At 40.9% G+C, this 27,589-nt stretch overlaps 1 protein-coding gene and 1 pseudogene across 5 annotated transcripts in view; one reads left to right on the top strand and one right to left on the bottom strand.

The window, feature by feature from the left end:
- Positions 1-27,589, bottom strand: part of Cep70 (centrosomal protein 70) — a 63,885-nt gene that overhangs the window by 16,058 nt on the left and 20,238 nt on the right. For 4 of the 5 annotated variants that reach the window (XM_036193346.1, XM_036193350.1, XM_036193348.1 and 1 more), the window contains 9 exons: positions 24,202-24,292; positions 23,954-24,077; positions 23,087-23,267; positions 16,737-16,906; positions 14,531-14,587; positions 12,781-12,865; positions 12,598-12,686; positions 11,492-11,566; positions 1,661-1,766 (listed from right to left, as the gene is read on the bottom strand). In XM_036193346.1, the coding sequence (XP_036049239.1) occupies positions 1,661-1,766; positions 11,492-11,566; positions 12,598-12,686; positions 12,781-12,865; positions 14,531-14,587; positions 16,737-16,906; positions 23,087-23,267; positions 23,954-24,077; positions 24,202-24,292 (978 nt within the window). The remainder of the gene's footprint in view (positions 1-1,660; positions 1,767-11,491; positions 11,567-12,597; positions 12,687-12,780; positions 12,866-14,530; positions 14,588-16,736; positions 16,907-23,086; positions 23,268-23,953; positions 24,078-24,201; positions 24,293-27,589) is intronic. The other variant, XM_036193349.1, reaches the window with a different exon arrangement.
- Positions 26,380-27,146, top strand: LOC118586899 (annotated as a pseudogene).

Raw genomic sequence — 27,589 nt, 5'->3', positions numbered from 1 at the left:
AAAGGGGCTGGCTAAAAAAAAAAAAACAGCCTGACCCTGGAGCCCAGAACTAGGGAAAGACAGCTCAGATCAGGGCAGAAAGAAACAGTTTGTCTCAGTCAGATCAGAGCCATCTCTGCCCCTGGCCAACTGATTTGTGAAACTAACCAATCACAGAGCAGGATAGTAGAACCCTGGGCTCAGGGTTGACTCCACCCCCAAGAATTCCTATGTAAACGGCCCTGCCTGGTCAGTTAGAAAAAAGGCTTTCCCCTCACTCTGGTAGAGGCAGCTACTCTCCTGGAATCCTCCTTTCCAAATAAATCTCTTTCTCAAAAGAGTTTTGGGTGTGAAGATCTTCATTCACTGGCGTAGAGAAGATCCTTGCTGAGACATCCCTCAGTGGACAAAACAAGGGAGAGCTGAAAGAGCAGAGCGAGGAGGAGCTGAACAGAAGATCTTTGCTGAGACATCGCTCAGTGGACACAGCAAGAGAGAGCTGAAAAGCAACACTTTTCTCCGGAGCCAGAGGAGATTGCTCCATTTCTGCAGGGGTTTCCCCTTTTGCAGAGTGAAGCAAAAGAAGCAACATCTTAGGCTGGAGAAGCAGAGCTCTGCTAGGAAGCCCCCTTAAGTGGGGGCTGAGCAAAGGTCAGCTGTAGAGGCTCTTCAGGAGAGGAGCAGGATTGCTATATCCTGCAGGGAGACCATCCCCCATCACACCAGGTATACCTTGACTTTCCCAGAAGAATCAGGATACCCTTCCCTGCTAAAGTAGTTGCAGTCCTGACACTCCCGAGAAGTCAGAAAAATTTCCCTTCCAGGGTTGGGCTGCTTCTTTGCAGTTCCAGCCATGAGAGATGTGCTAAACAGCTCCAGGTGTCTCAGACATCTTCAGGGCAGAGCTGTTGTTCTGAGCAGCTTGAGGTGTCTGGGATACCTTGCCCTCCAGAGCTGAACTGTCTCTTTGCAGTTCTAGCTGTCAGAGCTGTCCAACTGTCCTAAGCAGCTCAAGGTGTTGCCTGACTCCCCAGGTGGTTAGGACACCTTCCCCGGGAATTTTTGCAACCGATTTACTTACATTTTTGGTGCTGAACCCCAGGACACCAAACCCACAGAGCTGCAAAACTCAACCAATTTACTTACACTATGTGTCCTAGTTTTCTTTCTGTCGCTGGGATGAAATACTCTACAAAAAGCAGCTTATGGGAGAGTTTCTTTTTTGCTCACAGTTCCAGAGGGATACAGTCCATGGAAAAACATGGCAGCAGGCAGGGAAGGCATGGTGGCGAGAGCTGGAGGCTGGCAGATGACACTGCATCCATATTCAGGAAGTAAAGAGTGAACAAGAAATGGAGCCAAGCTATCAAACCTCAAGGCCTAATCCCAGGGACTCCAGCAAGACTTCACCTCCTAAAGGCTCCACAACCTTTCTAAACGGCTGGAGATCACAGATTCAAACACATAAACCTATAGGGGACATTTCACATTCAAGTCACAACACAATGCCATTACATAAGGGATTTTACAGATTTAGACATCTGTAAGCATCACAAAACCAAGCCCCCACAGATCCCAAGAGCTGTCTGTACAAACATTTCTCACCAAATGATAATGAATTATACTGCAATAAAACCAAAAATAATCACAAACACCAGTCTCTTCATCAGCTATTCAATACCTGAAAGTATCTCTGGTCAATTAGAGCCTGCTGACGGCTGTCTTTGGGGGGCTCATCTTTTTTCTCCATGTCATCAGCCTTTTTTTGACCAATAATCTCTTGTAGTCTAAAGAAGGGGAAAAAAGTCAAGATGATAAAAAAAAAAAATGCTTTCTTAGATTAAAATACTCGAGCCAATGATCCAGCTGGCCTCCCCAAAACCTCTTTTTACTCATGTGTTTGTGCACATGTATGCAAACTTCAAATATGCATTATATAAAATGTAATCCATACTGTCCCTGGAAAAGTTCCTTCCAATAGATCACAAGTTAGAAATGATTTCTAAAACCACGAGGGCTCTCCTAGACCAGAGGCATCCCTCCAGGCACAGGGCAGAGTCAGAAGAGAGGTGTTTCTGAGGAATGCTCCCATTTTGCTGTTACTTTCAGATGGATTTGATCCTATCCAAAATCACATCAAATGCTTCCCTGTTGTGTTTCCTAAAAAACTGGGTAAGACTGACCCTCAGAGTCTTAAGGAAAAGGTTCCCCTACCCAGGCCTAACTAAGTGACTGGGAACCCTGGCCTCCAGAGGCAATTTAAACTATAATACCATCACTCTGCTCAATCTGCTTTGCAAGCAAGAGGGAAAAAGAACTGAGATCCCGTATGCTCAATTGTCCTTTTACTTGAAGGATCACCCTGAATCAGCTCAATCATGTAAAATGTACCCTATACTTCGGATGTCAAATGTTCTAGTCCAAAAAGGAGCCAGAGGGCAAGAAACAGGTCTTAACCTCCTACAAAGTCATGAACTGCCCAACATGACTGTTTTCCACCCCTTCAAGTTTTCTGACTACTCATCCCAATCTACAGCCCTTTAGAGAGACCAGACCCCTCCCCAGTGTGAAAATACTGTCCCCCAGGTGGCCAACCACAGTACATTACCCCCTTTTCTTCCACAAGAGATGTTTTCAATTAGGCAGATCTACAGAGGGAAATCTGGGACAACCTATGTGCACGGCTCCTTTCCCTGTCTGAACTAAAAGAGACCTGGGGAGCTTTATTGGCAGCTCCGTTCAGTATGTCCAAACCTTTGAAGAGTAAACCATCTTTATGATTTGGCATGCTGTTGTTAGGACAAACTCTAACATTTCTTGAGAGATGAGTGATAGACTAGGACATCCATGCTGGAAATGACTTTTATACCTCCAGAGAAAGAATGACATCCCCCAACTTTCCCACTGGTAATGAAGCAGTTCTAATCCAATCCTAAATTCAATCCAGAGGATCAGAGGAATGAATGGATTTAAGGATACTCTTTTACTGCAGCCTAGAAGGTCTCAGAAAGTTAGCAATTAAGCCCTAGAATTATTCCCAACTGACTACAGTATGTTAGTAGGAAAGGAGACTCCCATGATGCTCTTCCAAAGATTTCAAGAGACTGTAAAATATATACTAATATAGAACCAGGGTCATAGGCAGAGATCATCTAACACGATAAATGCCTGACTTCATTAGCCATATATATAACTCCAAAAATTGGTAATTGAACCAGGCAAGCCATTGGATTCTTTGATCCAAAGTACACTAATTTTCTTATAACTGGGACAAGGAGGAAATACAAAAGGATAAACATCACAGGAAACTGCTGATAGCCATGCAGGTGAATCCTCAAGAAACACAATTAGGATTGTTAGGAAAGCATTTCTTATGCAGGCAGGAAGGCTATTTCAGTTGACAATGCTCTCAGAGACAAACACCTCCCCCAGGACCCTCTTTGTAAGGGTGATCACTAGATTAGATACCCTCCCAATCAATGAGGATCAATCCAGCTTGAGGAGTCCTGAGAAGTCTTCACAATGGAGGAAGGTCAAATCAATTCCTCATTAACACAGGAACCCAATTCTTAGTCCTCCCATTCTCCCTTGTCTCTGATCCCCCTCCAAAAAAGCTTAGTTGGGGCTTACTGAGCCAGCCCCTTAAGCATTACTTACCCAACCTCTTGCCTGTTAATGGGGAGATCTCTATTTCTGTCACTTCTTTTTGGTAATCCCCCAAACTCCTGCTGCTCCTTAGAAAAAGAGATCTCCTGGCCAAAGTCAAAGTAAAACTTCTTTCCCCAAGACAACATTATTGTCTGCTGTTAACAGAACCCAAATGTTCAAACAGCACGGACAAAGGGGGAATTATTAGGGAAGGCTAGGACCATCATCCCTATGGTCATTCATTTTAAAGACCCTTTCCACTTTATGCATCAAAGGCAATATTCTTTAATACCAGAAGTTAAGGATGGGTTAATCACTATAATTAAAATATTAAATAATTAGGGATCATTAATTCAATGATCAAATCCATACACTCCTATATTGAAAGTAAGTAAGGGAATCCAACAAGTGGAGATTAGTTCAAGACCTTAGACTCGTCAATGGAGCAGCTGCTCCTCTTTGCTCAGTAATTCCCAATCCCTATACTCTTCTAATTCAGAGTCCTCCCTGCACCATTCACAACTTTTTTTTTTTTTTTTTTTTGAGCTGGGGATCGAACCCAGGGCCTTGTGCTTGCTAGGCAAGCGCTCTACCACTGAGCTAAATCCCCAACCCAATTCACACTTTTATTAGTAAACATGCTTTACTTTGTATTCCCATGCACACCAGCAGCCAACCTCCCTCTGCCTTTGAGGACCCTGCCTGAAGGGCTAGACAAGTCACACAGACTATGCTCCTACAAAGGCTTCTGAATGGGCCACACTTTTTTGGGCCAGTCCTCTTCCAAGATTTAATGGAATGGGCCCATACTGGTGGGCCATACTATTCCAATACTTAGATAATCTTCTTTACAGGTTCTCCAAAGAGATTATCTCTTGGATTTTAGAACCTTTAACCTTCTTGCTGAAAGGGGCTACAAGTGCCATGGGATAAGGTACAAGTATATTGGACCATATCCTGGTCATATCCTAACAGAAGGAACCTGAGTCCTGGGGCTAGAACAAATCTGACCTATCCTGGCCTTCCCATTTCCCAAGACTCTAAAGTAATCGAGGGCCTTCCTAGGAGTCACAGGATATGATATGGTTTGGATCCCAGGATATGGTGAATTGGCCATGTCTCTCTTTCAAAGAGTTTCAAGAAAACTCAAATCCAAGGCTACACTCAGACTGAATGGACCTCTGAATCTCAGAGGGCTTTTCCAAAGAAATGAGGTCTTAACTGGAGCACCAGCTCTGGGACTTCTCACCCGACCAGACTTTTAGGTCTATGCAATAAAAGGAGACAGCATTTGGGGCAACAACACAATTTTTAGGTCCCTCACCCTAGCCAGTAGGATACATTAACAATTATAAAGTGCCATCAGATGGCCTAGTTCTCTTCAGGTTGTAGCCTCAGTAAGACTTCTAAGCACCAAGGCTCAAAAGTTTATCTTTGGATGTCCCCGCATAGTCTACACTCTGAATGAACTGGGGCATTTCAATTCTAAAGTGAACTCAGGGCTTTTTGATAGCTGAAATATCTAGTCCTTGTGGTGAACTGATCAGATATTATTCTTAGGATCTGAAAGAAAAAAAAAAAAGCTTAACTCTGCCAACTTTCCTGCTGGAAGGGGAAGGGAATCACTTCATTCAAGCAAAGAGCTATACAGCCCAGCTGATCTCACAGATCAACCTTTACAAAATCCTGGCTTGGTGGTAGTCTATACAGATGGGAGTTCTAGTACTAAAGATATGCAGGGTATAAAATAGCTACTGGTTTTGGTACCCTTACTCAGAATGACAGCCCCAGAACTTTGGTGCTCAGCTTGCTCAATTGATAGCCCTTACCAATGCATTAGAATTAACACAAGGAAAAGATTAAGTATGTACACAGACTCCAAGTCCTTACCTGATTCTTCATGCCCATACAATAATATGGAAAGAAAAGGGGACTACTGCAGACAGAAGAAAACCCCACCAGACATTCTCAAAGAGAACCTTAGGCTTCCTGGTGCAATCCCCTTGCCCTCCCTGCTATCTGTATATAAACTACTATACTAGGCATCAAATAGGAGAGGACCGTATGGCTAAAGGGAATGGGGCAGGGGGACAGATTCAAAAGCCAAGAGAGCTGCACTGAGTCATGGGGAATGCCCTGTTCTTTGGGAGGAATCTCTGCTACCTTCTAAAAGATCCAAATATTCCACTGAGGAAATAGCCTTTGGTTGTGATTTTAACTAAAGATGGTATCTCTCTTCTACTGACCAGTTACTATTACCAAAATCTCCTTGATAGAAAGTTTTTTTAAAAAAAGAACCCTTTAGTAGATGTTATCACTTAGGAAGGAAAACACTCTGCTAGCCAGAGGTGTTTCAGGCCGGGGTCTCAAGGAGGTAATCTAACACATGGCACAAGGATGTGAAATATGCCAAAAGATTAACCCATCAAACATGTACCTTCAGTTCCCAGGGACCCAAAGATAAGGACTCTATCTGGGAGAGGACCAGCAATTTTACTTCATTCAAATGCCAGGAAGACCTAATTCTAAGTCCTTTTAATTTTAGTGAATACCTTCATGGGCTGGATAGGCTTTTTCATGCAAAACACAAAGGGCATCAGGTTAAGATTTTACTTATAGAAATTATCTCTTGATTTGGGCTTTCTAAATGCCTCCAAGTGACAACAGATCTGCCTGCAGGGCAGAAGTCACTGAAAGCCTAACTCAAAACTTAAGAATTCAGTTTCACCTACATTGTACCCAGTGTCTTCAATTGTCAGATGAGCTGGAGAGGCTAATGAACTCTTAAAGAGGCATTTATTTAAAGAAGCTCATCCAGGAAACCAGATCTCCTTAGACTAAATTACCCCTAGCTTTAATCAGGTTTAGAAACATCCCTAACTACCAAAGCCAAACCCTCTTTGAGGCACTATATGGCAGGCCATTTCTTACCAATGCTTTGGTGCTGAACCCAGAAATGGCTAGGCTAATTTCCCATGTTATCCAATTAGCAGAATCCCAGAAAATACTGTCAAGAACTTCAAGCTGGGTTCTCTCAAGAGAAACAACAGAGATCCCCCTTCTACCCTGGGGACTTAGTTAAAACTCTTGATGACAATGGATGTCTCGCTCACCCATATCCTGTTATTCTATCCTCATCTACAGCAGCATAAACAGCAGGACTGGATGCATGATCCCTCACATGAGTCTCAAGCCTTAGACTGCCTCTCCTGATACTTCTAAGCTAGCAGTGGATCCTGAGACCAAGACTACCTACCTCATTCCGGTTACTCCGGAGAGCCACTAGGGGACTGTAAGCTGCTCTTCAATCACCTTCCAACTAAAGATAAACTCATATGAGTGCAAAACAGCAGCATGTACAAGTACCACTGTTGCTGTAGCTTTTCCTTTGTATCTCACTGGTCTTGTTGCACCTGCCTTAGTTTGTGGTATCACTTGTCCCATAATTCAGGATGACTCCTAAAATCACTCTGCTTTACTTCCAGATGATTTTTTAACTGCTCTAACACCCACCTATGACCAACCATGCCAAGATTCTGGGGCTAGCTATCATGTATGTTTCCCTTGTCAATGACCTTACCTGAGATACAATGGATGCTCCTCCTCACTACCTTCATTATAATGCTCTTAATCTTATTTAATATATATTTCAGATGCCACGACAAATACCATGGACATGGGACAACAAAAGAAAGCTATCACCACCAGGAACTAAAACAAAGGCTGATCCACCACCCACATGGAACTTTCTGCTATGGGCTCCTATACTGGCCACCTCTGGAGGGACCCTGACTGCTGTTTTATAACTCTGCCCATTCTGTCAGCCAGAAGCAGCAATGACCAACCCCCTCCTGAGAACAGGTAATGAAAGAAAGTAGGAGTTAGGTAGTTCCCTTGTTAGGTAGACAGTGAGGGAAGAGGAACCCTGAATAATGTTAAATTGGCATATCCTAAAATAGATGTTGGATATCATAAAGGAGGGGCCACAGCCAAAGATTAACTTTTTTATTTCGGCATGCCTCACATCAGAGAACAGGTACTTGTGAAGACATGTGCAGAGAGAATAAGGTACATGGACAATGTCTCAATACCTTGTAGATCCAGAGCCCCAACTAACGGAAGCCCATCATCCAATTCCTGAGCTGAAAACCATCATGTGTTGTCTGAGACTTCTAGCCAAACTGGTAATGGAGGTGCTAATTGATTCAATAGAAAAGAGCAAGCACTATCAAAGATAACCTGCAGACTCCAAAGTCCAGGAGTCTGTTCTCACCTGCTACTTTTGCTTTAATTAAAACATTAGCTCTGCTACACTTTGAATCCTTTACTGCCTTTCAATTATTTAATTGGTGGAAGAACTTGACCACTACACACCATAAGGTGTGTGGTGCTTCTACACACTGAACCTATTCCTCTATCCCTTATTATCACCACCATTATTATTGTATTTGTGCTATATTGAAATTGTTTTATTTATCTATTCTTTCATGATCATTCTGCCTTCATGCCATCTCTACAAGGTCAGGGATCTTTTTTATTTGGCATTGCAACTCCAGTGTCTAGAATGCCATAGATACTAGGAAGTACTCCTGGGAAGCCAGATCACCAAGCAACAGGAGGAAAGGGTATTCACTGAATAAATGTAACCTTTCCAAACCTTCCCCTAGAGTTCTGTTTAAGTTTTTCTCCCCAACCTTAATGTAAATAGATACATGATGACTCCCTCCTGGCCCTTGTTTGCCTTTTCACTGTGACAGTGTACCATGAGGAGCAGAAAGGGGAGCTATCACTGAAAACGAAACTGAAACAATATACACTAATAACACAGGTGAGTTAGTATATTTATTGCAGATACTAATGGCTTTCAAAATAATCCATCCCAAAGCTTCACAAATTACTTTAAGTCCTAGTGAATCAAAGAATACACATAATGTTAAGGAAATAGAATCACTACTTGAAATCATTTTGAAATACTCCCGAGACCTCACTTTTCAAAGCAGGGGAAAGGAGTTAAAGGATAGATAGGGCCGGGCAGTTGTGGTGCACACCTTTAATCCCAGCACTCAGGAGGCAGAGGCAGGCGGATCTGTGAGTTCGAGGCCAGCCTGGTCTACAGAGTGAGTGAGATCCAGGACAGGCTCCAAAGCTACACAGAGAAATCCTGTCTCAAACAAACAAACCAAACAACAACAACAACAACAACAAAAAGATGGTAGATAGGTTGGTGCACTGTGTGTTTTCTGGCACTTTTAGTTTTTAAGTAACAAAACTTACTAAGATTTTCAGATCATGCTGGGGAGACACCTCAGTGGTATAGCATTTACCCTAGCATGCTCAAGGCCCTAAGTTCAATTCTTAGCATAAAAATTTTCATATTATGACTAGCTCTAATAAATAGGATCTGCTATCTGCAATTTCTTCCACTTCTAGTGATAATTTTCTATTACAATCTTTTTCTTTTCTTTTCTTCCTCTTATTTCTTTATTCAATTGAGGCGAATATAAAGCCAAGTCCAGGCCCCAAAAGACAAATGTTATATGTTCTGTCTCATATGCAGTTCCTAATTTCAAATCTTTTGTATATTTAACTTGAAACGTAAGTGGAAGCAAGAAAACTAGAAAGGTGCCTTTTGAAGGAAACACATTAATGGAAAGAGGACAGTAGATCACAGGTAAAATGAAAGTAGAGAGGTGGAATAATGGGGGCACACAGGCTTAATCAGGGAGGGGCCACATTTGGGAGTGCCAAGGAGCTAGAGAGGAAAGCTGGTCCAAGGAAAGGGTACATGAAAACACATATGGAAGTCTACTATCTTACAAGCCAGTTTTTAAAATCGGAAGGACCAAGGAATTATATGTGAAATAGAAGAAGAGGGGAATTATTGAGTGTTAAAGGGTCAGGTTGGGGTACTATCTTACAACCCAGTTTTTAAAATTGGAAGGACCAAAGAATTATATGTGAAATAGAAGAAGAGGGGAATTATTGAGTGTTAAAGGGTCAGGTTGGGATGGAGGTAGGGTTAAAGAGAAAACAAGCTAACTAAAACTAAAGCTGTATTAAAAAGCCTTTTGGAAGCCTACTAGCTGGTTTGAAATTACAACTTGAAAAATTTTTAAATGGAAATACCCTGCATGGGTGGACCATGCCACTCTTGGAATACATGAGCATATTCTTGGAACACATGGGATACTTTCTAGGAATTAATGGTCAGGGAGGCCCTAGAGGCCTCCAAAACAACACATGCTATGCTCATAGTCCCTGGTTACTCACCAAACTATTTGGCAAGATCCTAAAAAACCTCCTGCTGAAGACACAATACACTTTGGCTGCAGGACATACAGAAAAATCTCAGACCAGCCAGGAAACTTCCTAATACATGTTAGAGGTGCTATGTAGGCTTCTGAAAAAGAGAAAACGTCAGTGCTAACCAGTGCTGGCCCTTGAATGCTGCAGCACTAACCTACCATGGTAGATAAGTCTGCTGGTCCAACAGTGGCATGGGATAACAGCTTCCTGGTTGGATTTGAAGCCTGTTCCACAAGAAGTAACTTCATGCCTGGTACTTTAATCCTTATCAAAAGTCCATGACTCAGAGTCATTGGCCTTAGGGTAGCACCTGCCATTGTTATTTTCATAAATGATCTTGCTGTCTAAATATCTATGTTTATACCTATAAAACTGGGATGCTTTCAGCTTTGATCAAAGTAGTTTCTTTTGGCAGTTGGCAGCAGTCAATGGAGAGAAACATAACTGGCCAAAGTGCTGAGAACAAGCCCTATCACACACTCCCACATTCTAGGAACAAGCAGAAAGAACGGAAGAGCCAAGTGATGATGGAGGAGTGCTGTGAAATTCTGTATTCTAGATGTGATCAGTCAAGAACTCACAGCACCTGTAGTTATAAAATTAAGCCAGACAAGAGTCCAGCATAAACAAGTTAGAGGATCTCCAGGCCCCACTCTTACTCCTACTGGTAGTTAGGATTCTGGGAGAGAGAATCATTCCTTTTGAGGATGTGGACAACAACAAAATCCCATGCTTCAGGGGACAAACCAAACCCAGGCCCATATAGATAGCACCAACTGGACTTAGCAGGTTTTTTGTTTTTGTTTTTTTGCTGGAGCTGAGGACAGAACCCAGGGCCTTGTGCTTGCTAGACAAGCACTCTACCACTGAGCTAAATCCCCAACCCCAAGTTTTGTTTTTTTTTAAGCACAAAGTTAGTTGGGGGACACATGAAGGAGAAAGGAGTTGTAAAGGGGGAATGATGTATATGATTATATTTCAATATCTGAATGCATGAAATTCTCAAGAATACATAACATACAAATAAAGCCAAACCCAAATTGCTTTTAAACTGTTAGAATCAGAAATATCCCTTAGCTGGGCGTTGGTGGTACACACCTTTAATCCCAGCACTTGGGAGGCAGAGGCAGGTGGATTTCGGTGAGTTCGAGGCCAGCCTGGTCTACCAAGCGAGTTCCAGGAAAGGCGCAAAACTACACAGAGAAACCCTGTCTCAAAAAATGAAAAAAAAAAAAAAAAAAAAAAAAAAAAAAAAAAAAAAAAAAAAAAAATATCCCTTTTTATTGTTTATGTTTGTTTTTTTGAGACAGAGCTTTGCTACACAGCCCAGGCTAGCCTCATATTTGTGACCCTCCTGACCGGCCTCCAGTGTTGGAATGTATGGGTTCATGCTAGCATGCCTGGCTCAAAAGTACTTCTAATTATCACATCTCTCATCAGTCTGGCAATTCCAAGCCAAGACTGCTTTATTATAACACACAACAGCTGACAGATATAAAAACAAATAAGAAAATACAGGACCCAACTATAAGCTATAACTTTGACAAAATGTAATTACTTGATGCTTTTCTTAAGGGCTTTTTCCAGTTTCTTCACCTGCTGTTTATAAAGTCTTAATTCATGTTCTGTGGGCCTATAAAGAAATCATGATAAATACATTAAATTTATTGAAAAGGATAAAAATATTTAGCAAACAAAATAAATCTTGTTGTGTTATCAATAAACATTAAAATTATTTTTAAATTAAATTTTATGTGTATAGGTGTTTTGCTTGCATACATATACATGTGTGCCCAGTGCCTGTGGATACCAGAAGGCAGCATTGGCTCCCCAGGAACTGGAGTCCAGATGGTTGTGACCCTTCATGTGAGTTCTGGGAATCAAACCCTGTTCCTCTGGAAAATAGCCAATGCTCTTATCTATTGAGCCATCTCCCCAACCCCTTATTAAAATCCTGAATTCTTAGGTGTTTACCAGGCATTTTGATTTATACTGTATAATTTCATATTTAAAGTCTTTATTCACTTTTATGCTGATATGTAACTTGTTTCTGGTGAATACATCATCCTCTGTAATGGCTGGTTTCTGTCAACCTAACACAAACTTAGACATATCTGGGAAGATGGAATCTTTTTTAAAAATAATTTTTATTTGCATTGGTATTTTGCTTACATGAATGTCTGTGTGAGGGTGCCAGATCTTAGAGTTACAGACAGTTGTTAGCTGCCATGTGGGTACTGGGAATTGAACTCGGGCCCTGGCATGCTCCAGGCATGTCTCAAGAAGAGATCCTGTCTCAAAAAATAAGGTGGGCAGATCCCGAGAAATGACATCTAAGGCTGACCTCTAGTTTCCACATGCATGAGCACAGACATGCACACCCAACTGCACACACATTTTTACCCACACATATAAACACACAAACACAAGAAAACCCTGAATCTCTTCAAAGTTCTTACCCAGTTTTACCCTCAACACGGACTCCTATTTTCTCATTTCCTTTGCTTGCCTCAGGATCCCTATTCCTTTCATCATCTGCCATGAAATACAACTAACCAAAAGGAATACAGGAGTGTCAAGTACTTGGGTTGGGTTTTCGAGTAAGAGGGCAAGAATGATTCCTCCAATATTCTTCAAGGTAAAGAAAAATGAAGTTTCTCTCACCTGTTTTCCAGATCTTTTTGGAGGCTCAGCTTCTCACCTAACAGTGTGTCGATCTTGGATTTTGATTCCTTGAGTTGATTCTGTAATGACTGCAATGCAATTCACAGTAAAATAAGTAACTCTCCTAGGGGATTTATAAAATGTTTTATAAAAAGGTATTTATCAGTTCTCTGGTCTCCATACCATCAAAAGGCTTTTATAACTTGGTGAGGCATCCAGGTTTCTGTAGTCTTTTTCTTCTGACTGACTGTCATCTTCCTTACACTGCCTGTGGGAAGAAAAACACACTGCATCTTATGGAAATAAATCCTTAAAGAAAACATTTAGCTATCAAATATTAAGCCAATCTTATAAGTACTTAATAACGTAAACATGAATTTAAAAATCCCAATTTCCTACTTGGTCTACAGCAAATAATATCACAGCACAGCACTACCTAATCTTAAAAGTGTTCTGTTTACTAACTCTTACTTAGAATGTATGAGGACCTGAAAACTTTTGTCATGGGACACAAAGGCGATAAAAAACACTTGTTGAATGAACAAACAAAACACAAATAGAACACTCCAGGTCTTTAAAAAAATACACTGTCTGCATATGGTTTATTCCTTCTAGTACTTTCAATTCATTAAAAAAATTTCAAGAAAAAGTGTAGAGTGTAATTGGGTAACAATACACAGTGCACAGCACACCTCACCTACCCTGTGCTTCTTAGATTACTTAACATTCCTAAATACACCCACTCTTCCTGCTAGTGTATTCATCTAACCAAAAAATCCTTTATCTTACCTGTTTTTGAAAACTCTGCAGACTATATGCAAATCTTACCCATTCCTCCACCTTTCACTACTCTCTCCTTTTGCCACACACACACTGTCCCACCTGCCTCACAATTACAGTACACACCACTATGCCTTCCATTTACTTACACGAGTATTAATATACATCTTCCCAAGTGCACTATCAGGACAGGGTCTACTCTAATTTAAGTCAATTGGGGATTCACTATGTAGCCCAGACTGGCTTCAAACTTATGGCCATCCTGTTTCCTTTACTTCCTCAACGTTCCAACTACTCTACAGGGAGCTAGGAATGCAGGCATGAACTACCACACCAGCTATGTGCCAAATTTTCACTGACATTCTGACTTTGGTGTATTAAATTTGCATAACTAGGTTTATTCTGCCCCACAGCCAATGTACTATGTCTATATACTTTGTGAATTTACTTACTATCCAGTGGCTAAATAACATAATGCTTCAACAAAATAAAAGGAAGTAACACTTTCATTGTTTACCTAAGCAGTAAAATACAGTCTTATAGAGCTTTATTAAAAGAATTTCAGCATGAAGTTGTGAGGAAGATGTGAGGGGGAACCAAAATTTGTTGGGAAGAAATGGAGGGTAAATATTTCCAACATATACCATAGGAAAAAAAAAACACACACACACAACAAAAACCACTGTTATGTGTGGTGGTTTGAAAGAAAATGGCCCACAAAGGGAGCCATTGTTATGGCCTTGATGGAGGAGGTATGACCTTATTGGAAGTGTGTCAGTGTGAGGGTGGGCCTTTGAGTTCTCCTATGCTCAAAATACTTCCTGTGTCATAGTCTATTTCCTTTCCTGTTGTCTTCTGATCAAGATGTAGCCAGCACCATGTCTGCCTGCACTTCGCCATGCTCCCCACCATGATGACAATGGACTGTAAGGGAGCCACCCCAATTGAATGTTTTCCTCATAAGAGTTGCTGTCATCATCGTGTCCCTTCACAGCATCAGAAACCCTAAGACAGTATGCATATATGAAATTCTTGGAGGATAAAAAATATTATATTTGAAAAAGAATTTCATAATGATATACACACTTCCAGAACATAATTGGTTCCTGGATAATATTCATCCTGAACTACTTTAAAATTATATTATTTATACCTTTGTGTATGCAATTTTCGAAGTTTAGATTCATAGTAATCAATTAGACAAAGCAATCTAGAAAACAAAAAATATGTTAAATTATTGTCAAAAGGTAGTATCAACTATTCTTTTATACAATTTCAAATTATAATGATAAAAGTAAGCACAGACTGAGGATAGAGAGATAACTTAGCAGTTAGGAGAGCATACTCCAGGGCTGGAGAGATTGCTCAATAGTTAAGAACAATGGCTGCTCTTTCAGAGGACCCAAGTTTGTTTTCTAGTACCTACATGGTAGCTTACAATCATGCATAACTCCATTCCATCAAGCACTCTCTTATGGCCTCCACAGGGACCAGGCTCACATGTGGTCCATACACATACATATAGGCAAAACTCTCATATATAGTAAAATCTGTAAGATTTATTAGCCAGGTAGTGGTGCCACATGCCTTTAATCCCAGCACTTGGGAGGCAGAGGCAGGTGGATCTGCATGAATCTGAGGCCAGCCTCGGCTACAGAGTGAGTTCCAGGACAGCAAAGGCTACAACAAAGAAACCCTGTCTTGGAAAAAAAAAATTACTTATTTATGTGTGTGTGTACAATTTGTGTTCAAGTGTTCAAATGGAGGCCAGAAGAGGGCATCTGATCCCCTGGATCGAGACAGTTGTGAACCACCATTTGGGTGCTGGAAATAGAACCCAGGTTCTCTGCAAGAACAGTAAGCACTCTCAATCTCTGAGTCATCCTGCCAGCCCTAAAACAAAAATAAAATAAAATAAAGTATATACTGCTCTTGCAGAGGACCAAGTTCAGTTTCCAGCACCTTCTATAACTCCAGCTCCAGAGGCTTCTAGTGCCTCTGGCAATACCTGCACTCACAAGTACATAAACTCAAATAAATATAAACACATTATTAAAAATAAAATCTTTTTTTTTAAAGTAAGTACAGATTGTCTGGCAAACTTAAAAATTTTTCAAGCATTCTTGTCAGAAACAAGTATTACACTAAGCCATATATATTAATTTATATTAATATTTTTAAACATGTCTCAATTTTTTAAATACATACTCTTCCTGCTCCAATAAGCCTACCTCTGGCAATTTGCCACAGAAATATTTGCCCAAGGTTCAGTGGTTAAGGGTACTGGTCGCTCTTACACAGGACCTGGGTTTGATTCCCAGCACCCACATGGCAGCTCACAACTGCCTGGAATTCTAGTTCCAGGGGACCCAACACTTTCTTCTGATCTCTGAAGTCTCCTGCATATATATGGTGCGTGCACACACGCACGCGTGCGCGCACACACACACACACAAAATTGATATTTTTTTTTATTTGTTTATTTGGGTTTTGTTTTTTGAGATAGGGTCTCACTATATGGCTCTGGCAGGCCTAGAACTCCAAGATCTACCTGCCTCTGCTTCTCAAGTGTTGAGATTAAAGGCATATGCCACCATACCCATTCATGGTTAATATTTTTTAAATATCTAAATTCATTCATTAAGGGGCTGGAAAAATGGTTCGGTGGTTAAGAGCACTGGTTGCTCTTTCAGAGGACACAGATTTGATTCTCAGCACCTACATGATGGATCACAGCTGTCTGTAACCAGCTCCAGGGGTGTCTGACACCCTCTTCTGGCCACTGCCGATATGGCACCATATCAGCACCAGGCACACATGTGGTGCACATACATACACACAGGCACAACACCCATACACATAAAATAAAATTTGAAGTTTAGGGCTAGAGAAATGGCTCAGTGGTTAAGAACACATACTGCTCTTCCTGAGTACCTGAGTTCAATTCCCAGCACCTACATCAGGTGGCTTACAACTGCCTATAACCCCAGGCTCCAGGAGGATCTCACATCTCTGACCTCTGTGGGTACTTGCATTCATGTGCACATACTCCCCCCCCACACACATACACATACACACATAATTAAAATAAAAAAATCTTTAAAATGAAAAAAATTTAAGTTTAGCTGGGCAGTGGTGATACACGCCTTTAATCCCAGCACATGGGAAGCAGAGGTAGGCAGAGCTCTATGAGTCCCAGGCCAGCCTGTTCTACAGAGTGAGTTCCAGGACAACCAGGAAAAAAAAAAAATCAAAAGAAAATGAGACTTCTCTAGCAAAAGATACAAGCACTGTCAAGATAAAATGAGCTGGAAAAGACTCAACCTAGCTCTAGTATCACCCTATGCACTGGGCATTACTGTTTGTCCAGGACTGTGTGAGGAACTCTCTTGCAGAGAAAGGCAAACACTCTGTTCTGTGTGACAACACGCTCTTCTTCCTCTTGGGTTAGTCTGTAGACATCCTTCTGCAAAGAAGCAATGGTCTCCTCCTGCTCCATTCGCTTTTTCTTATAGTGCTGGCATTTCATCTGTAAGCAAATTGTAAATCCACATTTAAACATGTAGGGCGTACTTTTCTATTATTATCCATGTCATCATCTCCTCGGAGTTGTTTCATTCAATAATCTCATCAAGGCTGTTTAAAAACTGATGCAAGGAATATTAATATGTCACAAATGTGAAAAACCTATAAAATGAGGAAACTATGACAACTACATGCATTCAAGATTTCATAATAAATAAAGATTTTAAGAATCTCTATAAAGTAATGTGATTTTCTATTTCAATGGTTTTATGAGACCAGGTTTTTACATATCCCAGGCTGGCTTCCAGCTTGCAATCCTATTTTATCAGCCACCTAATTGTTGGAGTTACAGCTGTGGACTCCCATGCCTACCTTATATTTAAGTTAAGATAAAAATAATAATCCCAGGGTTCGATCCTCAGCTCAAAAAATAAAAAAAAAAATTTAAAAAACATCAGAAGTGAACTTCTGCCCTCCGGGGTTCACCCACTGTGCTGTAAGCCTGTATTTAAGACCTCCTCCCTCCTTCAATAAACAGCATTCAGCATTAAAAAAAAAAAAAAAAAAAAAAAAAGAAGAGGGGGTCAGGATCATGATGGGAAAACCCCAGAGCCAGCTGGTGCTAGTTGGAGCTCACTGACTCTAGACTGACAGCTCGGGAACCTGCATGGGACTGAACTAGGCCCGCTGAATGTGGGTGACAGTTGTGTGGCTCGATCTGTTTGTAGGGTCCCTGGCAGTAGGACCAGGACTTATCCCAAGTGCATGAACTGGCTTTTTGGAGTCCATTTCTTGTGGTGGGATACCTTGCTCAGCCTTGATACAATGGGGAGGGGCTAGGCTCTCCTTCAACTTGGTATGCCAGACTTTGTTGACTGCCATGGGAGGCCTTACCCACTCTGAGGAGTGGATGGGGGTAGAGTGGGAGGGAGGTGAGGAGGCGGGAAAAGGGGAGGGAGGGGGAACTGGGGTTGGTATGTAAAATGGAAAAAATTTTAATAAATAAATATATTTAAAAAAATAATCAAGAGAATTATATAATGTAAATATTTTAAAAGAACCATAAAGCAGCTGGACAGTGGTGGTGCATGCCTTTAATCCCAGCACTCAGGAGGCAGAAGCAGGCAGATGTCTGTGAGTTCAAGGACAGCCTGGTCTACAGAATGAGTTCCAGAACAGCCAGGACTATTACACAGAGAAACCCTGTCTCAAAAAACCAGAGAGAGAGAGAGACAGAGACAGAGAGAATCACAAATGTAAATTAAGATTTTTTTTAAACGATTTTTGGATTGCAAATGATGTAGTCAAGTTTGGACATCCAGGCAATGGGGGAGACTATAAACTCAGAATAGGTCCATAACCAGTATATGCCTTAGATTTATGAAAAAAAAAAAAAGACATCACTTTCAAAACCTAACACTCATAGCTAAGCACATGGTCATCTGTTCAAAATGTCAAACTCATTGATACTTAACAACCCTCAAAGAGGAAATAGCCGTAGTTACTGGTAACATCTCATCTCCTAGTGAACATGAAATATGTAGTAATTCATCCTCTGCCTTGGCTTTCCATGAAACCAGGCATGACCTCTACAGCTAAGTGATGAGGATGCCAGACTCCCCTCAATATGTAAGTTATTCAAATTCTAGAAGTAATCACTGAAGTTGATATTTTTCTTGGCATATATTCATTACAGTGATGAGATTCACAAGAACATCTTTGTATACCATGTATTTTGACCATGCTCACCTCTGTATATTTTTCCTCGTCCCCACTGTTCTTTATTCCCCTAGTCTGGCTTCAATTTTCAAGATGCATGTGCATGCACACACACACTTTTAGTTCACTTGTCTCTTGGACACTTTGACTGATTCCATAGCTTGACTATGAGTACTACTGCAGTAAGCATGGATGTGCAAGTGTCTCTGTGATCATGAATCTAGTCTTGGAATATATAGCCAGGAAGAGTATAACTGGGTCATAAGGTAGTTCTATTTTTAGGTTTTTGAGGAAACCTCCACACTGATTTCCATAGTGGCTGGACTAATTTATACTCCCTTCAGTAAGGGTTTTCTTTTTTCCAAAATTCTTATTTTTATTTATTTATTTATTTATTTATTTTGAGCTGAGGATCGAACCCAGGGCCTTGTGCTTGCTAGGCAAGCGCTCTACCACTGAGCTAAATCCCCAACCCCAAAATTCTTGTTATCATTTGTTGTTACTTGTCTTAATGATAGGCATTGTGACTAGGGTGAGATAGAATCTCAATGTAGTTTTAATTTGCATTTCCCTGGTTGCTAAGGGTGAAGTCACTGGTACTTCAATCTTTAGAGAACAGTCTGTTCATTAATTAGCCTATTTATCAACTTATTTAGACTGTTTGGGCTTCGTTTTTTGTTGTGCTTTTTTGAGACAGGGTCTCACTATGTAATGTAGCCTTAGCTAGCCTGGAACTCACAGAGAACTCCTCCCTCTGCTTCCTGAATGTTGGGATTAAAGACATGTGACACCATTCCTTCCTGAGTCCTTATATATTCTAGATAGTAATTCACAGCTGGTATAGTTTTCTCCCCTTCTATTGGTTGTCTCTTCACCCTGTTGGTTGGTTCCTTTCATGTGCAGAAGCTTTGAAAATTTATGCAATCCTATTGTTGATTCTTGCTCTTATTTCCTGAGCTACTGGAGTCCTTTTCAGAAAGTTCCTGCCTATGTCTATACTTTTAAGAGGTTTCTTTTTCTAACAGTTTCAATTTAGATTATTAAAGTCTTTGATTCATTTTGAATTGACTTTTATATGGAATAAGAGATAAAGATCTAGTTTGATTCTTCTACATATGGATATCATGTTTCTCTGTACTATGTTGAAGATGCTGGCTCTTTCTCCAATGTATATAATTGGCATCTTTGCCCAAAATTCAATTGGGTATAAGTCTATTTCTGGGCTATCTATTCTATTTCACTAATATACATATTTTTGTGACAGTACCAAACTGTTTATGTTACTACAGTTTTGTAGTTATAATTTGAAACCAGGATAATACTATCACCAGCATTATTATTTTGCAATCAGAATTGCTTTCACTATCAAGGGCCTTTTATGCTACTATATGCATATTAGAGCTATTTACTCAATTCTGTGAAGAATGTTATTTGAATTTTGATGGGGATATAGAAATTGCTTTTGGTAATATAGCCACTTTCTAATTCTGCCAATCCATAAACTGAACAGAAAGTCTTTCTATCATCTAGTGTATTCTTCAATTTCTCTTTTCAGTGTTTTAGTTTTCATTATATGTCTGAGGAAAGGGTTCAATGGGTAAAATATTTGCCAAGCAAGCAGGAGGACCTGCATTTTGAACCCCCAAGCCCACATAGAGCCAGGTGCAGCAGCACTCATCTATACTTCCACCATTCGTATGGCAAAATGGGAAACAGAGACAGAAGAATTCCCAGAAGCTCACAGGCTGGGTAACCTATGCTCTGTATAAAATTCACTATTATCTGCTCATGTGGCTTTATTACACATAGTATAAGGTAATATAACCACATAAAGAGAAATATGGTATCTATACAGGCCACTTAAAAGTCTATATAGGGCACTGAGATCCATGTGCCCTATGAGAACTATGATCTCTATATAAGACATCATGGATTCAATAAATTTCCAATATGAGCTTTCATCAGGTGGAAAAAGATCTATATTCATAAGCATTATGACTCCATATAAGACATGATGAGCTCTGTATAGGATACTATGAGCTCTAAGCAGGGCAGCATATGATGTGCCCATGGCACTGTAATCTATATGTAAGACACCATGAATTTTATGAAAGGCATTCTGACCTCTATAAAGTGTCCTATGAGATAAACATAATGCAAATGAGATTTTTGTCAGCACTATGTGCTGCATATAAGTACACTATGAGCTATATAGAGGAGACTGTGAAGTCTATACAAAACACTATAAGCTTACATAAAGGTACATTATGATCTATACTACTTTAGTATGGGCTCTAAATCATGTGCACTGTGAGCTCTATTCAGGGCAGCACTATGAGCTCTATATATAGGCACTAAGAGCTCTGTATATGGCACCCAGAGTCCATAAAGGACACTATGAGCTCATGGATATCATGTCCTTTAATCAAGAGCACCTTGAGCTATACAGAGGTGCACTATGAGCTTTATAAAGCACATTGAGTTATACAGACACACTATGAGTTCAATACACTCACACATACACAGAGGGAGGGGTGGGTGTACACTGTAAGATATGTACTTGGGATTATGAAGTCTAAACAGATGCTTTATGAGCTCTATTCATGTGTGATATGAACTCAGTGGAGATACACTGTGAATTCTACACGTCACTATCATGACACGGAGCTCTAAACAAGTTCACTATGAGAAATACATAGGGCACTCTGAGATCTGCACAAGATCTCCATACAGAGTACTACAAGATCTATAATAACCTTTGAGAACTATAAAAAGAATACTGCCAAGTAGTGGTGATACATGTTTTTTAATCCCAGCACTCAGGAGGCAGTGGCAGGCAGATCTCTGTGAGTTCGAGGCTGGTCTGGTTTACAGAGCAAGTTCCAGGACAGACTCCAAAGCTACACAGAGAAACCCTGTCTCAAAAAACCAAAACCAAAACCAAACCAAATCAAAACTAAAGAATATTAAAAATCCTTTATGTACAAGATGAGATCTGAACTGGGAGTTCTATACAAGTGAACTATACGAGTTCTCCAGAGAACTCCAGGAGCTCTCCATCTGGCCTATGACCTCTAAATATGGTAGTATGGACACTGAAAAAGGTGTACTCTGAACTTCATACAGTTGTAATACGAGCTCGACCTGGGGTGCACAATATACTCAACAGAAGTACACTGCGGGTTCTCCATGGCACTATGCACTTTATACAGGACACTCTAAGCTCTATCAGGTGAATTGTGAGATCTATACAGGCTTCCAATAAGCTCTATTGTCTTGGTTAGGGTAACTATTATTGTGATGAAATACCATGACCAAAAACAACTTGGAGAGGAGAGGGTTTATTTGACTTACATTCCCACATCACAGTCTATCCTTGAAGGGAGTCAGAACAGGAACCTGGAGGTCAGGGCAGGAACCTAGAGGTAGGAACTGATGCAGAGGCCATGGATAGGCTCTGCTTACTAGCTTGCTCCCAATGGCTGGCTCAGCCTGGTTTCTTACCCAGGATCATGAGCCCAAGGATGACCTCACCCACAATGGGCTTGGACCTCCTACATCAATCACTAATTAAGAAAATGCCCCACATACAGGTGCACTGTGAGATCTATATAGAACACCATAAACTCCAAACAGAGCATTATGGGCTATGAAGGCACTGTGAGCTGTGTATAGGGCAATATATGCTTAATACAAGGAAACAGAGTTGTATGCTGGGTATTATGACATTATAAAGTATACATTCTTTTAGGGATTCTTTGTAGATAACTATGACTTCTACAATATTCATTATGGGATGTACATAGAGATTATGAGGCATTTACAATGAAATCTGAGTTTATTACAGGGCAATATGAGATTTATACAGACACTGATACCCATATACAGGACACTCTGTCTCTAAACATGACACCATGGTTGCTATAAAGTAGAATGGTAGACATTTACAAGTGTAAGAAAATCCCTGTGCAGGCACAATGAGCTATGCAATAGTACAGTATGAGATGTCAAAGGGCTCAGTGGTTAAGAGCACTTCCTGCTTTTCCAGAGGATGTGAATTCAGTTCCTAGCATCCACATCCAGCAGCTCCCAAGTTCCTGTAACTCCAGTTCTAGGGGACCTAGCATCCTCTTCTGGCCTCCAAAGACACCCATACGTATGTGGCATACACTCACATAGACACACACATGCATCTTTTAGGGATACTCATGAAACAATAACATGCAGTCTCATAGATGAATCTCAAAATGAGGTGCTAAGTAGAAAAGCTCACCTATTAATATTACTATCCTATGCCAATGTAAATTGTTTTCCCCTAACCATCTTTCCATGTACCTCAAGCATTTGGATTTCCTTGATCTTTGTCACAGACATACACCATGGAAGCAACATGGAAATTACCTGGGACTATGAAGAACTTCAAAATTAACCATCAAATAAGAAAACACATAAGTCAATACAATACCTGCAACAGTTTATGCTCCTTTTGAAGGTCTTGTATTCTATTTTGTTGCTGGCAAACCCTGTTTAGGGACTCATCTTCTAATTCACCGATTTTGGATTTCACGCTGTCCATAATCTGCTCCAGGTCATTGGCTCGATGTTCCTGGTGTGCCGCTCGGTTCTGTTCTAGTTGAAGTTCACTTCTAATTAAGAGATACAATTCCTTCCCTCAGTGTTAAAAATAAATCATATTGTACATGCCATATAACAGATTACTTTCCAAAATGTCTCTACATTCTTAATTTTTTTACTTTGTTTTGGTGCTGAGAATCAAACATTAGCATAATTAACACTGAGCTGTACCCCAGCCTCAACACTTCTATCTTATAACAACAGGTTTGTAGCTGTGTCCCTGACACACCCAATCTCATCTACCTTATAAGAGAAAATATAGAAGAAATAGAGGGTACCATTACACATCAATGCTAAGTGCTACTGAAAGCCAACTAAATTTTTACCCATTTACTTGTAAAAATATTTTTATGTTTTACATTTAATAAAAATGAAATTTCAGGGGGCTGGAGAGATGATAGTTCAGTGGTTAAGAGCACTAGCTGCTCTTCCAGAGGACCTACATTCGATTCCCAACACCCATATGGTAGTTCACAATCATTCATAACTCTAGTTCCAAGGGATCTGATGCCATCTTCTGAATTCTGTAGGTTCAGGCACCCACACAGTACTCTTATATGCATTGTTGACAGAAACACCCATGCACGTAAGAAGAAAAATAAACTGAAAAAAAGTACAATGAAATTTCAGGATCCTCTTCAGGGAGTTGTGTTTAGAATATATGCAAACAATCCTAGGGGCATGCCCGCTGTCTTACTTAAGCTGCTGGTTCTTCTCTATGAGTTCCCGTATCATGCTCTGCTGACGTGTTGTTTCTTCCATCAACATTTTCAAATTCTGCCTCATTCTTTGTGATGACTGTTTGTCAAAAACGATGAGATCTACATTGTAATGTATATTATAGAAATGGTAAAAACAAAGAGAAGGTAAGACCATTTTAAGATAAACACTTTTCAAAGAAAAATAAGTTTTATGCCTAACAAAGTGAGAAAAGGATCCAGTTACCTTTGAGATCGGTTCTTTTGACTAGACACAAAGGTTTGAAGCCATGTGTCATCAACAGCCCATTTATGCTTTCCCATTCTGCTTCCTCCTGCTATAATCACAGTAGAGCAAAAGGAACAACTTTAAGATGTAAAGAAAAACCTTTAATATAATTTCCTATATTTTCAGAAAAGAACCTTTCCTCCAAAAGATTTTTGATTTTTAGATATATGTGTGCATTTCTCTATATGTAGGTATTAGCACATTAAGTTGAGGTGCAGCAGAAACCAGAAGAAGGTGTCAGCCCCTGGAGTTTGAGGAAGTTATAAGCCATCTGACATGGATGCTGTAAACTGACTAGGATCCTGTGGAAGACCAGCAAGCACTCAAATGGTCTTACAATTTTCTTTTTCAGACAGGGTCTCACTACGTAGCCCTGGCTGGACAGGAACTGGCAATGTGGATCAGGTCAGCCTTGAACTTAAAGAGATGTGATTGCCTGTTTCCCAAGTGCTGGAATGAAAGATGTATGTCCTGCCTAGTTTTAATATGGAATTTTATGTATCAAATTATAATTTTAAAAAATTTATTGTTTTTACTAAAATCAGCAACAGAAGTATGCAAATGAGTAAATTATTACATTATGCAAAATATTCACATGTAGGCCTTCATGGGTAAATTAAAAACAATAAAACTGGACATTTCAGTGAAACAGATAAGTTATATACATACTAAAAGTATAGGGGAAAGGGGCTAGCTAAAGAAACCCACCCTGACCCTGGAGCTCAGAACCAGGGAAAACAACACAGCCTGGGTCTGGGACCTGAGCCAGAGAAATGAACACTTTATCCCCAAACCCAGAACCAAGGAAACATGCCCCAACTCTGAAACCAGTACCAAAGAAACACTCTTGGTCCCTAGAATCAGAGTCAGTGAAAGAAATATGCCCTGTCCTTAGAATTAGTGTCAAAACGCTAAGAAAGGCCAGTGAACGAAAGTTTGGCTCTGAAATCAGGGCCATTTCTGCCCCTAGCCCACAAAACTAACCAATCCCTGACCAGAAAAAAAAAAAAACTAACCAGCTGGGCGTTGGTGGCGCATGCCTTTAATCCCAGCACTGGGGAGGCAGAGGCAGTCGGATCTCCGTGAGTTCCAGGCCAGCCTGTGCTACCAAGTGAGTTCCAGAAAAGGCGCAAAGCTACACAGAGAAACCCTGTGTGTGTGGGGGGGGGGGGGGGGGGGAGGGAGTAACCAATCCCTGGTTGACTCTGCCCCCAAGAGATCCTATATAAACTACCCTGCCTGGTCAGATGTGGGTTGTTCTCTCCACCCTGGTAAAGGCAGCCACTCTCCTGGACTCCTCCTTCCCAAATAAGTCTCTTCCTCAAAAGAGTTTTGGGTGTGAAGGTCTTCATTCACTGGTGTAGAGAATATCCTTGCTGAGACGTCCCTCAGTGGACAAAACAAGGGAGAGCTGAAAAAGTATCACTTTTCCCAGGACCAGAGGAGATTGCTACATTTCTGCAGGGTGAAGCAAAAGAAGCAACATCTTAGGACGAAGAAGCAGAGCTCTACTAGGAAGCCCCCTTAAGTGGGGGCTGAGCAAAGGTCAGCTGTAGAGGCTCTCCAGGAGAGGAGCAGGATGGGAGACCATCCCTTACCACACCAGGTATACCCTGACTCCTGAACAGTCAGGACAGCCTTCTCTGCTGAGCTGTCCTAGCAGCTCCATGTCTGACTCTCCTGAGCAGTAAGAATGCGTTCCCTTCCAGGGCTGAGCTGTCCTAGCAACTCTAGGCCTGACTCTCCGGAACATTCAGAATACTTTCCCATCCAGGGCTGAGCTGCCTCATTGCAGCTCCAGTCATTAGAGTTGTCCCAGCAGCTCAAAAAGTATCCTGGATACCTCGCCCACCAGGGCTGAGCTATCTCATTGCAGGTCTAGCCATCAGAGCTGTCCTAGCACCTCAAGGAGTCACCTGACTCCCCAAGTAGTCAGGATACCTTTCCCCCAGAGTCACATTTTGGTACCAAAACCAGGATCAAACCCACAGAGTTGCAACACAGTTACTTATAAAAAGGACATAACTGAAAATTAAAACTAGTCAACTCTGAAACAAGTATCCTTTTAACAATGATGAAAAAAGAAAATCAGAGATCATGTGAGGGCTGGACTTGGGAAACAGCAGCTGTAGGAATATGGTAGCTTCCAAAGAAGCAGGGCTCTGGGCAGGTAGCACAGGAGAGGCTTTTAGGATCTTCTAAAGTGAGGCTAAACAAATAGAGAAGTTCTACATCCAAAAATCACACTGAAAGATTGACCTGTCCAGGTTTCTCTTTAATGTGAACCCAATGGAGATTTTCCAGTTATTCTTGAAGTGACAGATAATGAAATAAAAGAGAGGTTTTTGCAGCTGTATAATATTGGTACATCCTGACAAAAATCTAGATGCTGCTGTTGGTGCACAAAAGGCTTTTGAAGCTGTGGACAAAGTGGGCTACTGCATCAGGAACAGAAGATAGCCCTGAATGTAATTCAGGCAGAAGAGAACACATTGTTAAGAGGCAGGGGGTTGAAGGAAGGAAAGCCTACAGATGTAGAGGATGATCCTGAACTGTTGCAACAAGCAGTATACAGACAAACCATGAACCCGTTTGCTGAGCTGGACATGAAAAGAAAAGAGAGAGATGCCAAAGACATGCATAAAGCAGAGGCTGAAGCTTAAGAAAAAGACAGATGAGAAAAGCAGAGATGGTCAAGTAGACGGTTGGTGAAGTCTGCAAGCAAATACTAAAGGGGAGAAAACAAAGAATAGGCCTTCCCAAGGCCACGGAAAGTAAAAATGGAGCTTGAGTGGCCAACTGTGTCAAGGCCACAGAACTGTTGTAGCTGTGTCCTTCCTCCTTCAGGGGACTCATTCTTTCCTCCCATCTCCACCAAACACAGAATAACACTGGCTTTTTAGTCCACTTTGTTTTCACTACAATTTAATATCAGAGTAATCTTTTTGTGAATTTACAGAAGGAGCTCAGTTGAGGCCCCCCACCTCCCCGAATAAGCCTAACTGGAAGGAGCCAACATTGGTGCTGCCTTCTCTTCTTCCATAGCCTATACCATAATGCTCTGTAATTCACTGCATTGTGATAGTTAGAAATTTCACAGATAGTTCCTGGAAATCATCTTGCTTACTGTGAGTTCAGACAAGCCTGGGCCACTTCAGGAAGTCCCTCTTCTTGCTTCTGAAGGTGCCATCCTCAAAGTCCCAAAGCAGGCAAAAAAGGCATTTGTGAACACAGCATACAGTCACTAAATGCTCTCAAGCCTTGTGGTATTTGATATATGACCTCTGTTGACTGACCAACAATTATGATCAATAACAGCAGTCCAGGGAGAACCCTGAACAGCCAC

The sequence above is a fragment of the Onychomys torridus genome, chromosome 7 (assembly GCF_903995425.1).
Source record: "Onychomys torridus chromosome 7, mOncTor1.1, whole genome shotgun sequence".
Classification (NCBI taxonomy): Eukaryota; Metazoa; Chordata; class Mammalia; order Rodentia; family Cricetidae; genus Onychomys; species Onychomys torridus.
This window is presented reverse-complemented; position numbering and strand designations above follow the sequence as displayed.